General features: G+C 64.2%; 3 protein-coding genes across 5 annotated transcripts in view; 2 read left to right on the top strand and 1 right to left on the bottom strand.

The window, feature by feature from the left end:
* Nucleotides 1–3,487: 3,487 nt before the first annotated feature.
* Nucleotides 3,488–4,784, top strand: MRPL16 (mitochondrial ribosomal protein L16). The gene is made up of 4 exons (XM_057377311.1): nucleotides 3,488–3,568; nucleotides 3,818–3,883; nucleotides 3,985–4,133; nucleotides 4,252–4,784. Exons 1-4 carry the CDS (start codon nucleotides 3,526–3,528, stop codon nucleotides 4,735–4,737), a joined length of 744 nt encoding a protein of 247 aa, XP_057233294.1. The 5' UTR covers nucleotides 3,488–3,525; the 3' UTR covers nucleotides 4,738–4,784.
* Nucleotides 4,785–5,020: 236 nt separating this feature from the next.
* Nucleotides 5,021–12,049, bottom strand: STX3 (syntaxin 3). Of its 3 annotated transcripts, none has more exons than XM_057377310.1 (11): nucleotides 11,746–12,049; nucleotides 10,293–10,370; nucleotides 10,114–10,213; nucleotides 9,945–10,019; nucleotides 9,758–9,825; nucleotides 9,167–9,275; nucleotides 8,891–8,964; nucleotides 8,679–8,813; nucleotides 7,942–8,052; nucleotides 5,596–5,696; nucleotides 5,021–5,396 (listed from the first exon to the last, which is right to left on the bottom strand). In XM_057377310.1, exons 1-10 carry the CDS (start codon nucleotides 11,773–11,775, stop codon nucleotides 5,619–5,621), a joined length of 858 nt encoding a protein of 285 aa, XP_057233293.1. In that variant the 5' UTR covers nucleotides 11,776–12,049; the 3' UTR covers nucleotides 5,021–5,396; nucleotides 5,596–5,618. The 3 variants fall into 3 exon arrangements, 2 of the variants coding, with proteins under 2 accessions (XP_057233293.1, XP_057233292.1); XM_057377309.1 differs by lacking the exons at nucleotides 5,021–5,396; nucleotides 5,596–5,696 and adding exons at nucleotides 6,675–6,740; nucleotides 7,213–7,320; XR_008966075.1 differs by lacking the exons at nucleotides 5,021–5,396; nucleotides 5,596–5,696 and having other exon boundaries at nucleotides 7,991–8,192; nucleotides 8,276–8,813.
* The window catches only part of PATL1 (PAT1 homolog 1, processing body mRNA decay factor), an 8,354-nt gene continuing 7,473 nt past the window's right edge, over nucleotides 12,008–12,888 (top strand). Inside the window, exon 1 of the mRNA XM_057377300.1 lies at nucleotides 12,008–12,148. Within this exon, the coding sequence (XP_057233283.1) occupies nucleotides 12,116–12,148 (33 nt within the window). The 5' untranslated portion in view covers nucleotides 12,008–12,115. The remainder of the gene's footprint in view (nucleotides 12,149–12,888) is intronic.

The raw sequence follows: 12,888 nt of genomic DNA on the forward strand, positions 1-12,888 counted from the left end.
CAGCACGGCCCGCGCCCATTGGCTGAGCGCCGTGACGTCAGCGGCTGCGGCATCCCCCCCCGGGGCACCGCCCAACCCACCGGGGACACGGGGGACACGGGGGGATGGAAGGGACAGCCCCCCGAAACCCGGAGGGGGGGGGAAAGTCGGGCATTCCGGCTGCGTGGGGTGGGAAGATGCTCCATGGGGTGGGAAGGTGTTCCATGGGGTGGGAAGATGCTCCATGGGGTGGGAAGGTGTTCCATGGGGTGGGAAGATGCCCCATGGGGTGGGAAGATGCTCCGTGGGGCTGGGAAGGTGTTTCATGGGGTGGGAAGATGCTCCATGGGGTGGGAAGGCGCTCCATGGGGTGGGAAGGTGTTCCATGGGGTGGGAAGGTGTTCCATGGGGTGGGAAGATGTTCCATGGGGTGGGAAGATGCCCCATGGAATGGGAAGATGTTCCATGGGGTGGGAAGGTGCTCCGTGGGGCTGGGAAGGTGTTTCATGGGGTGGGAAGATGCTCCATGGGGTGGGAAGGCACTCCATGGGGTGGGAAGGTGTTCCATGGGGTGGGAAGATGCTCTGTGGGCTGGGAAGATGCTCCATGGGGTGGGAAGGGGCTCCATGGGGTGGGAAGGTGCTCCATGGGATCCCCCGGCTCCATGGGGCTGTGTGGGGTGGGGGGAGATTCCCAGTGTTGCTCCCCCCATCATTCYGGGCAGGGTTCCAGGGCACTGTGTCCCCGCTGGTGAAGGATGCTCATCCCAAACCCTCAGGAAAGGGAGGAAATCCAGGTGCCAGCCCTCCCCTAAAAGCCCCCCAAGCTGCGTGTTTCCCCCCAAATCCCGCCCCTTCCAGCTCCACGCTGTGTTTACAGGAGGGCAGAAAGAAAAAAATAAAGCAGGAGGGGGAAAAAAAAAAACAAAAAACCCAACACAAAAATCCCCGCCGCGAGTTCCAGGAAGAAAAATCCATCAAGGGCCATTAAGCTTYTGCGGCTCCTCCCCGCAGAGCGGGGGCACGGACGGGGGGGCGGTCCCCACAACGCGGAGCTGGGCACTGCCACCCCYGGACCTCCTTCCCMRGSMRGGGRRGKKKTGRAWYCCYYCYKGRWYYKSYYCCYWSYKSMRGRRGGGRWYCCCCCAYACTGACCCYRTCCACTTTCCCCTGCACTGGCTTCATCCCCCACTTTTAGGGTGTCCAGCCGTGAGGAGGAGCCATGGGCTACAGGCAGGGGATTAAACCCAAAATCAGGGAATAATGAACACCCCGGTACTGTACACCCCCTGTACCCCAAAATTCATGAAGGACACTCCTGAACCTTGCCCTGATTCAGACAAGMCCACACTCCCCTGCTGGGAATCCCTTATGGAGAGATCCCAAGGGGTTCACAGGGCACGTGAGACCCAGAGCCGCAGCTCCCGAGGGGAATCCAGGGCTCAGGGAGGAACTCCCCATTTCCTCAGGGAGGCAGAAGGGCCTGGCATGAGCCACGAGTGCTCCAGACAAGCAGAGGACATTCCTGYAGCGGGTGCTGTCCTGGAGGAGCTGTGGAATGGAGTGGAATTGGGGCTGGRGGTGTCACCCAGCTCAGAGTGGTGTCCCCTGCTCCCCTGGGGATGACAGGGTCCCCTCACTCCTGCYCTACACATCTCCTTCAGGGACATGTGGGGCCTTTTCCCACCTCCAGAGTGGTCCCACAGCTCAAGAGGGTGGTGTTCATCCCCATCAGTGCTGGTCAGCTCCAGGGTCAGCTCCCCACTCGGCTTCCCAGAGAGCGGCTGGCACTGTCACCGAGAGCCATGGTGGCCACAGGTGACAGAGACTGGCAGGGCGAGCACAAGGAGGGCACTGACAGAGATTTGGGGACCTCCAAGGTCCTTTCCCCCCGTACCCAGCGTAGGAGGAGCCATCAGGGGGTTGTAGGGGACACTGCAAGTTCACTGAGGAGGGACCAAACCATCCCGAATCCAAACCCAGCGCTGTGCCCAGCTCTCGGGAAGAAAGGAACCCATAGGTTCCCATCCCAAACTCAGTTCTTGGGGGGAAATGCTGATTTATTTAAAACAGAGCATCTTCAGAAGTATCTGAGCTGCTAACAGGAGCCTCATGCGCCTCGGAGGAGCTCCCCGGATATAGGGGAACTCCAGCTCTCTCTGCCTCTGGAGGATCCTCTCTGATTTGGAGGGCTGGCTGTTCCCGTTTGGGGGCACGGTGGCATCGGGGGAGCCGTGCATGGGGCAGCGGTGGCTCCGGGACGCTTCCCGCTGCTCCAGCTGCTGCTGGGAGCTCCTCACCGGAGCAGGCCGGGCYCCCATCTTCACCTCCAGGCTCTTCTTGGCCACGTGCATCCTGAGGGCCGAGCGGGTTCCGCTGATCCCCGAGGATGCCAGCGAGCACGCCGAGCTGTCGGTGGCGTCCTCTCCGTCCAGAGTGTGGCAGGAGCTGAGGCTGGAGCAGGGCGGGAGGCTCTCGGAGGAGTGCGATGAGGCTTCTTGCTGCACCAGCTGCTCCTGGGAGCGCCTCACAGCAACGGGCTGGGCTCCCAGCTTCACTTCCAGGCTCTTCTTGGCCACGTGCATGCTCAAGGAGGAGCAGTTTCTCTTCAGGCCCGCAGCTTCGAGGGAGCAGCAGGATTTGTCCGTGGGATCCTCTCCATCCGGAGCCGGGCAGCCCTCGCTGGGGCTCTGGGAAGGACAGRGGCTCTCGGAGGAGCAGGAGGAGGTGCAGCAGGGCAGGTGGCCTCGTTCCAGCAGCTGCTCCAGGTCCTCCCACGACAGCCGCCACATCTCTGAGTCCTGTGGGAAGGACATCCCDGGCCACAGCGAGGTCACCAGGTCCTGCAGCTCCTGGGCCGCTGTCGCACAGGGGGTGCAGCAAGGGCTGCAGCCGCAGGGGATGTACAGGCGGCTGCCGGGGGCAGCGGGGCCGTGGGGAGGGGTCTCCACTGGGGCTGCTCGGCTGCACTGGAATCCCGTGGCCTGGTTCCTGGGGTGCTTCCATGTCTTCCAAATGCGCTTGGCCAGCAGGACGGCCGTGGTGGCCACCACCAGCACAAGTGTGGGGAGCAGGAAACTCATGGCTTCACCCACATCCCATGGTGGCTGCACTGGGAGCCAGGGGGTGATGATAGGAGTCCTGTAGAGACACGGTGCTGATGTCACAGTGGTGCARGCGAGGACACCTGTGTGATGTCACAGCCCTGCCTCACCGCCTYTGTGGCGTCAGAGCCGCAGGTCGCCCATCCCGAATCCAAACGCAGCGCGACGGGGAAGAACATTCACCCCATCCCCACAAAACCGGTGCACCGGCCCAACGCAAAGGCCGGGAGTACATCCAGCCCCACTTGCAGCACTTTCTGACGCCCCTAAAGGACCCTCGAGGGGGTCCCGCCGCCCGCCACCCCTGCCCGGTGGGGGGGTGGGAACGATAAGCGCCGCGKTTCCCGACGGAACTAATGTTCCCGCCGCGGTTCCCGGCCGGAGCACGGGCGGCGCTTGTTTGCGGACGGACCGTGTGGCGGCACTTCCGGCGCGTCCCGGCGATGTGGCGATGGCGGCTCCCGGGGCCGCTCCGGGCCGGGGCAGGTCAGGGGGGCCCGGCCGCCCTTCGARGGGTCGCCCGTGCTTTGTGGGTGGTTCGGAGGGCCGGGGGGACCTTCTCAAGCGCCTGGAGCCCGGGGGGTGGAAGAGCTGACAGCAGCGGCTGGGTGGGATTCCCGACTGGGCTGTGGTGGCCTGGGGCGATGTTGAGTTCGGGAACGGAAAGCACTTCGGGATCATTCTGCCTCTCCCGGGCGCTGACACGGCGGTGACCCCTCCCCGCTCTGTTCTCAGGTCCCGGCGGCGTCGCCGTTCCCCGGGCGGGACTCAAGAAGTTCGCGCTGCCTCCGGATTACAGCGGTGAGGGGGAYGGACAGCGGGAGCGCCCCGCGGGTGTGGCGGGGTACACGCTGCTCTGTTCCCGAGGATCCCGGTGATCCTCACACGGTGTCCCCCGGCAGGGATCACCTTCCCGGAGAGGCCGAAGCTSAAGTTCATGGACAAGGTGCCGGCGGTGCCCAAGGTCCGGCGTGAGCCCCGGCGGCTCCGTGACATCCGTGGGCCGTCCCAGGTGGCCACTGACTTCACCCAGGGCCAGTACGGGATCCTGGTGAGCGGGAACAGGCAGCGAACAGATGGAGGGGCGGCATTCCAGATGCTGGGCGGGACACGGGACCCTCCGTGCCYATCCCYGTGTCCCTGAGCTGTCCCACCCTGTCCCCSCACAGGCTTTGGGCGGGGGGTACCTGCACTGGGGCCACTTCGAGATGATCCGCCTGACCATCGGCCGCAGCATCGACCCCAAATCCATGTTCGCCGTGTGGCGTGTGCCTGCCCCCTACAAGTCGGTGACGAGGAAAAGCCTGGGACACCGGATGGGGGGCGGCAAGGGCCCCATCGACCACTACGTGACAGCGGTGAAGAGYGGGAGGCTGGTGGTGGAGGTGGGTGGGCACTGTGAATTCGGAGAGGTCAAGCCCTTCCTCACCCGGGTGGCCCAAAAACTGCCCTTCCCAGCCATTGCTGTCAGCCGGGAGAGCCTCCAGGAGATGCGGCAGGAAGAGGAGAGGAAGAGGCTGGACAACCAAAATCCCTGGACTTTTGAGCGCGTGGTGGCCTCCAATATGTTGGGGATGAGGAAATACCTGAGCCCCTAYGACCTGGAGCTCAAGGGACGCTACTGGGGCAAGTTTTTCTTAAAGCACAGAGTGTGAGGAGTGGCTGGATTTGATTCCTTTTGGAATTAAACTTTTCCACAAGAGCCCAGAGTGGGTTTTGGAGCTGGGAATGCAGGGCTGGGATCATCCTGGGCTTGAATGGATCAGGGTTTGAGGCAGGAGGCTCTTCATCCCAGAGTTTGGAGTTTGGGGATTTGGAGTTGGGAGATAAATGGATCAGGGTTTGAGGCACGAGGCTCTTTATCCCAAAATGGGTTATGGAGTTGGAAGCATCCTGGGGGATCCATGGGTGAGGATGAAGCCGCGAGGCAGAGTGTGGGTGAGCTCTTTATTGAGGAGGAAGGCTCCAGCATGGGTGGCTGCACATCCAAGGAGCTCCAAGCACAGGGAGAGGCTCCTCCGGCTGCCCCGGCAAGGCAGAGCCCTTTGTCCCCCTCAGAGAGGGACACGGCCCCTCCGGCCRCTCCGTGCCACTGAGGAGGGGCTGCTTGTCACAGCGGCCACCGACTGTCACCCGAGTGGAGGAGGAGGAGGAGCGAGGGGACCTTGGCGCTGGGAGGGGAGGGGGGAGCACGGCAGGTGGGCTCCACTCCTCCAGGGACACGTGGGATGTCCTCGGGGCTCCGGGGATCAGGGCTCGGCCGGGGTCTCTCCCATGGATCATCCGGGCGGGGGGCAGGAGGGGGAAAGGCCACCTGTGGTGGGGAGGAAAAKGAGGTGACATCAAGGAAGGGGACACGGCTCCCAGTGCTGTCACTGTCCCCATCCCTCCCCAGCGTGGCAACCTGGGGACGCCCACCGAGTGAATCCAACCCTGCCAAGGCCCAAACCCCCTCCCTGGGATTGGGGGGTACCAGGGACCCCCTGTGCCACCCCMAGCCCTGTCCCTGTCACCTGGAGGGCAGCGGGTGGAGGGCTCAGGCGAAGATGCTCCCGATGCTGGCAGCCAGGATGATGGCGAGGATGATGCAGCACAACATGATCATGATCTTCTTCTGCTCGGGGAGACGGGGAATGTGAGACAGGGACACAGCTGGGGAGGGGACAGGGACAGGGACACAGCTGGGGAGGGCGACAGGGACAGGGACAGGGACAGGGAATGGGCTGGGGAGGAGGACGGGATAAGGATGGGGCTGGGAAGAAGGGATGGGCTGGGGAAGGGGACAAGGAATGGGGAGGGAGGCAGAGAACAAGGGCAGGGGCTGTGGAGGGAGGAGAAGGGACAGGGGTAGGGTGAGGGACAAGGAACAAGGACAGGGGCTGAGGGGGGACAGGGAAGGAGCGGGGCAGGTGGGAGCTGGTTGCGTGTAGCACAGGCAGGTGACAGTGACTGTGTCCCCTGGGACAGATGACCAAATGCTGTGACTTACCCAAAACCTTGATGGGGGGGACAGTGTGGGCAGGGCCCAAGGACTGGGGGTGTCCCCAGCCCCATGCTCACCCTTCGTGTCCTACAGCACCGGGAAACGGGGCCCAGATTCCCGGTCCAGCCCCCAGACTCCCGGACACCGTGAGCCAGGCCGGAGCCATGCCGGTGGCTTTGTGTGTTCCCGGTGCCAGCACGGAGAGGAGGCAAGGGCGGGATCAGCCGGGATTTTATTACAAAGGGAATTAAATATCCATGGTGAACACATCCACCCGCCCAGACATCAAAGCTAAAAGGGGACAGGGTGCCAGCAAACCACKTGTTCTGTCCCTATTCCCKCCCTCATGCCACCCRRATGCCCACACRGGTGAGAGTCCAGCCCTCGTATTTRTGTCCTTGTCACCCCTCGCCGGGGCTGTGACATCAGCAGCCACGTCCCCACGGATGGAATGCTGTCCACTTCCCATGGGGACACGAGGGGCAGGTCCTGGGGACCAGCAGGAGAGCGGGGCCACCCGGATGGGCGGGAAAGGCAGCCGTGCCAAACTGGTGGGAACCGGGACACGGAGGATTGGGAGCAGCAGATCCGGGAGAAGCAGGGAGAGGAGGGGTCCGGGATCGGTGCCGGGAGGATCCCGCCTGGAGGTGACACCGCTGGGACGGTCGGGAACGTCTGGAGAAGGGAAAGGGGAGTTGGAGGCACCGGCAGGGAAAGGAATGGGGCTGCAGCAGGAAGGAGGGAGCAGGGATGGCAGAGATGGGTGTGGGAAAGAGCCGAAATCCAGAGCCCTGAGCAGCACAGACCCTGAGCATCACAGGCCCCCAAAACCGCAGACCCCAGAGCAACGCAGACCCAAAGCACTGCAGACCCCAAACAGCACAGACCTCTGAGCACCAGAGACCCCTGAGCATCACAGACCCCCGAACACTGCAGACCCTCAAAAAATGCGTATTCCAAATACTGCAAACTCCAAAAACAGACCCCGAGCACAACAAACCTGAGGAGACTAAAGACCAGCACACCCCCAGCCCCTTAACAGCCCCAAACCCCAAAGCACTGGAGCCCCCAAAGCTGGAGATGACATTAGGAACCCCTCAGGGCTCCATGTCCCCACARTGGGTGTCCCCTGCCCCCCAACACTTACAGACCCCTGACCCAGTGGCTATTTCGTTTTCAGCCCCACCGAGAGTCCAATGATGAGGGCAACTGTCCCCAGCAAGAGCACGGCCACTGCCACCAAAATCAGCAGCTTCTGGGGGGGACAGGGGTGAGATGGGGGAGCTGTGACACCTGTCCCATGTGGGGGGCACGTGGGGACACCGAGAGGCCCTGAAGAGCCAGAGATGCAGCTGATCCCAGGGACAGGGCAGGAGGGGCTGAGCCCTCACCAGCTCATCACACCTGAGGGTGGGAGGGGACTCAGGGTTCCCAGTGGGACAGAGAGGGACWGWGAGGGACAGMGGTGMCAACCCCCCATGGGGTCACTGGGGGGAGGTGGGAGTCATTGGGGTCAGCTGGGGAACACGAGGGGTGGTTGAGTGGGACAGGAGGTGACTGGGCTATWTGGGGATATGGGGAGATACTGAGGGTGGATGGGAGCCATTGGGGCACTCTTTGGGACATGAGGGGTGGTTGAGGGACACAGAGGGCTCTCAGGGCTGCTGGAGGGTGTGGGGAGATGCTGGGAACACTGGGATATGTGACAGCACATTGAGGGGGATACTGGGGCTACCTCTGGGATGCTGGGGGCTACGGAGGGGACATTGGGAGGCTACAGAGGGGACATTAGGGGCTACAGAGGGGACATTGGGAGGCTACAGAGGGGACATTGGGGGGCTACGGAGGGGACACTAGGGCTGTCAATCTGTCTCACCCTCCTGGCCTCACTTTGGTACTTCACAGCCTTTTTGGTGTCAGCCACGGCCCGTTCCACGAATCCGACGGACTGGTCCATGTTGTTCTCTATGCGGTCGATCATGGCTCCCTACGGAGCACCCGGGGGACACGGAGAGCGGGGAAGGACTCTGAGAGCACCCCGGGGTGCTGGCACCCACCCACCTGGCACGCCTGGCCCTGGCACCGGCTCGCCTCCGTGCTCCTCTCCACATTATCCAGCAGCCCACCCTGCGGGAGAGGGGACAGGGTTGGTGGGGACAGGGTGGCACGGYCCCACAGCGCGTGGCGCAGCTGCACACGCGGGTACTCACCCGTTCCCGGGGCACGCGGCGGCTCCTCGCGCAGCATGGGGGGACAGAGAGGGGCTGAGAGAGGGGACGGCACCACCGCAGGGTGGGGGGCACTCCTGTGTCCTCTCCAGGCCACTGCGGGGTGCTGGGTGGCCCCATGGGGACACCGTGTGCGGTGGTCATCACCCTGCCCCACATTGCTCCATGCCTGGGTCCCCTTGTGCGGGTCCCTGGGCCACTCAGTGCTCCTRTGACCCCACACACAGGTCCCTGATTGTCCCTGGTCACCCTGTCTTGTCCCTCTTCACCCCATCCACAGGTCCCTGTTCATCCCTGTGACCCCATGACCTGTCCCTGTGACCCCATATTTAGGTCCCTGCCCATCTCCRTGTCCCCACGGGCAGCTCCCTGCGTGTCCCCGTACCTGGTTCTCCACCAGCATGGCGATGTCCACGAACATGTCGTGGAGCTCCTTGATGCTGCTCTCCAGGCGCACAATGTCCTTGTGCCGCCCCTCGATCTCGCTCAGCGCCTGCTTCGAGATCTGCGAGTCCATGATCTGCGGGGACAGGGGGGTGTCAGCGGGGAGGCGTGGCCCTGTGTCCCCGCTGTGTCCCCCGGAGTGTCAGGGCTCACCCCCGAGGTGAAGATGGAGGGGTTCCCGCTCTCCAGCATTTCCTCCAGCTCCTCATCTGTCGTGTTCTTGCCGGCTGCAGGCACGTGGAGCAGGGTGGGGTCAGACCACGCCCACTCCGAAAAATGGGTGGAGTCTGTGTGATCTGGCTCCACCCACATAACCAAACTTGGCCAGAGGGGAGGGGTTATAAGGGTTGGCTCCTCCCACTTGACAAAAGGGGTGTGGTTTGGTGGGCCAGGCTCCACCCACCCCACCCGTGGGGCACGGTCACGCACTGATTTCCAGCTGGCGCTGGATCCGGCCCTTGCTGCGCTCCCGGAAATCCACCTGCGCCTCGTTGTACTTGGTCATGACATCCACGAACTTGCGGGACAGGACCGAGTGCTGGGGACAAGGACAGGGATGTGAGGATGGGGACAGGGAYGTGGGAATGGGGACAGCCCAACAAGTCCCAACCCTGGGGGACTGGACCCAGTGCTGGGGGTGAGGACACGGAACACCCCAGGCATGGCGTGTCCCTAAGGGCCATTTTCACAGGGGCAGGAACAAGGACAGAGGTCTGACACTGCCTGGGGGACAAAATGGGGTGCTGGGGATGGGAACAGATCRGTGACCAGTCAGACCAGTCACTCCGGGCATGGCATATCCCCGATCCAGGGATTTAGGACAAAGCACTGGGAGTGGAGACAGTGGCATGAAACCCAGGGSACCCAGGATGTAGCATGTCCCAGCCCTGAGGGGACAGGACAAAGTGTTAAAGACACAAGGCTTGGGGAAACCTGGACATGACACATCCCCAGCCCATGGGGGACATGGGATGTGACATGGGGATGCTGGATGGGGACAGCCCTGTTCCCGGAGCTCACCTGGGACTTGCGTATCCGGAGGTCGGCGGAGGATCGTGCCTCGTCCTGCTCGATGTTCCTCTCCATACCTGGAGACAGCCAGACCCCAAGCCATCAGGAACCATCTCCACTGCCAGTCCCCATGATCCCAGTGTCCCCACAGGGACAGGGCCACCCGTGACGTGGGGTTGAGGACGGGGCCACTCACTCTTCAGCTTGTTACGGACACTGTTGGCCATTTTCTTGATCTCTGCCGTCAGCTGCTCCAGGTCATCTTTGGTCTCTGTGGGATCAGGGGTGTGAGCCACCTCGGGAATGTCCCCARGGAGGGTCCCCATGACCCRGGAAGGGTGTGGGGACACYGTGACYGCACTCACTCTGCTCCGGGATGGGGGCTGAGAGGATGATGCTGTAGAGCTTCTTGGCTTCCTCCACRTTCTCCGAGATCTTGTCGATGTTCTGCCGGGTCTCCTCGATCTGGGCACGCCCGGGAGGATTTTGGGGGGATTAGGAGGCAGTCCTGCACCCCCCAGCCCTGCTGCCAGTCCTCTCTCACCTCCGAGAAGAACTCATCCATGAACGCCGTGTTGTCCACAGCGATCTCCAGCTCCTCCTCATCGTCCGCATCCTGCTTCTGTTGGGACACRGCGCTCAGGGAGGAGGAACCTCTGCCCTGCCACTGCCTCCCAGGGCCCCCCCGGGGGTAACAAGAGACACGGGGGAAGTGGCCATGGGGATGTGGTGGCACAGGGGGGGACATCTGCAGCGGGGGAGAGCCGGGGGGGCCGAGCCCAGTTCACATCTGGCCACGCACGGCCAGGAATTAAAGGATTGCTGGGCTTGGCCAGAGGGAGGGGACAGGGACAGCGATGGGATGGGGATCGGAGAGGGTTTGTGTCCCAAACCGTGGCCCAGCAGCAGGTCTGGGGCAGCCCTGGGTGGCACAAAGGTGGCTGGTGCCCTTCACCCTGGTGTCATGCCCGGGCCCCCACCCACGTGCTCCCAAATCCAGCCCTTCCCAAAACCCAATCCCAGCCCTTCCACCTCCCCTGACCCCCTCAGCTCCACCAGCACCCCGGCGGTGTTGTTGGGGTGTCCTGGGGAGGGGGACAGACCCCARGCTGGGACCCTCCACCCCCCTCCTCCTGCTGCTGGAGTAAAAATAAAATTAATCCCTTCGCTCCCCCCTGAGGGCTTTATCTGATGGCTCCATAATCCTGGTAAATCCCTGCCAAGCCTCCCTGCCACGGCTGGGGGCCCAGCCGCGAGTTGGGGGGCTGCAGGGACCCCCACAATCCATGGGGAGGCGATGCTGGGGAGTGGGGGGTGACCCCAGGAGCGAGGGGAAGCGGGGCCCCACGGTGCAGCGGGAAAAGGGAGAAGGAAGCGCTGGTGGCGGGAACATGGGGAAGTGTGGGGTGCAGGACGGGGTGCGGGCACCCCAAATCCACTGCCACCCCCCCGCGGGATGGACACCCACCCCCACAGCCCGGGTGGGGCTGGTGTCTCCCCATTACACCCCACGGCGTCGGGGGGGGGACAGGAGTCCATTAGGGGGGATCACATCACCCTAAAACCCCCGCTGTACCCCAAACCGCACCGGGATSACCCTCCCGGCCCCTCCCACCTGTCACCCCCATCATAGAGGGGCGCAGGGTCCCCTATCTGCCATGGGATGACCCCCGTGACACCCCCGCGCACCCTGGGGTGGGGCCTGTGGTGTCCCCGCCCACCCGGGACTGGGGTGTCCCCAAGACCCCAACCCACCGTGTGATGAGGTCTGAGGTCCCCCTGTCCCCGCGACACCCCAAGCACCGCGGGGTGACATTTCGGTGACATCCTGACATCCACCCCGTGACCGCGGGTTTGGTTTTTGCGGCCCCATATCCCCGTGAAGCCCCCACCCGCCATGGCGTGGGGTCTCGGGGACCCCCATCCCCGTGTCACCCATCTCCTGAGGGGCCCCCAGRGGGTGTCCCTGTCCCCTSCCCACGCCGGGGGTCCCTCACCGCCTTGAGCTGCTCCAGCCGGTCCTTCATGGTGCCCCCGAGGGCAGGGGGGGCGCGGGGGGGTCCCCGTCCTCGCCCAGCGCAGGGATGGGCGATGTCACCCTCGCTCCTCGCCCCCGGCCAGGCCTCCTACATCCAGGCGAGGTGGCGGCTGGCCCTGTCCCCTGTGCCTGTCCCCAAGCCCGGGGCTGTCCCTGCGCTAATCCCCAGTGACGGGCACAAGGAAGGCGCCGAGGGGAGGGACGAGGTGGAGCCACCCCTTCACCTGGGACACCCCGGACACCGGACCCGCGGAAGGCGGCAGCTGGGGGTGGCCCCCGGGCACCCCCGGGAGGTGACAGAGGCGGGGGAGGATGCGGGTTTGGAGGCGATGAGGAAGCCGGTCCCCCGTGGGGGTCACACGGTGAGGACGTGTCACCCCCTGCCACGTGTGGCTTCAGCGGACGGACGGCTGGGGACACGGGACACGGCTGGGGACAGGGCTGGGGACACGGGACACGGGATGTGGATGAGGGCACAGCTACGGACACAGCTATGGATGTAGATCACAGCTGGGACATGGCTGGGAGCAGGGGACACGGCTGTGGATAGGGGTCACATCTGGGGACACAGCTGGAAAGAAGGGACACCGCCATGGATACAGGACACAGCTGAGGGGACACAGCTGGGGACAGGGAACACGAGCAGGGATAGGGGACGGCTTGAGGACATGGCTGCAATTGGGGGACACAACTGGGGGGCATGACTGGGGACAGGGGTGACAGCTGGGGGCGACAGGGCTGGGGACAGGGGACACRGGTGGGGGACGTGACTSTGGGTGGGACACAGCTGGAGACAGGGCTGCGCGACACTGCTGGGGCCATGGATGGAGTGACATTGCCTACGGATGGGGTGACACTGTGGGGGGGCGGTGGGGTGACACTGTGGGGGACACGCGGGTGTCGCCGCTGCGGGCGGGAAAAAAAGGGACGCTGCCCCTTTAAGAAGCCCACACGAGGGGGCGTGGTCTGAAAGGGGCGTGGCCTGTATTAGCCCCGCCCATTCGCTCGGGTAGGCGGGGCGCGGGGCGGTGGCGGCGGGTGACGTCATGCAGCTGCGCCCGCGGCGGCGCATGCGCGGCGGGGCCCGGGGCCTGGTCGGGCG

This window comes from Malurus melanocephalus, unplaced genomic scaffold, assembly GCF_030028575.1.
Source record: "Malurus melanocephalus ecotype Western Australia unplaced genomic scaffold, MMel_1.1 scaffold_310, whole genome shotgun sequence".
Taxonomy (NCBI): domain Eukaryota; kingdom Metazoa; phylum Chordata; class Aves; order Passeriformes; family Maluridae; genus Malurus; species Malurus melanocephalus.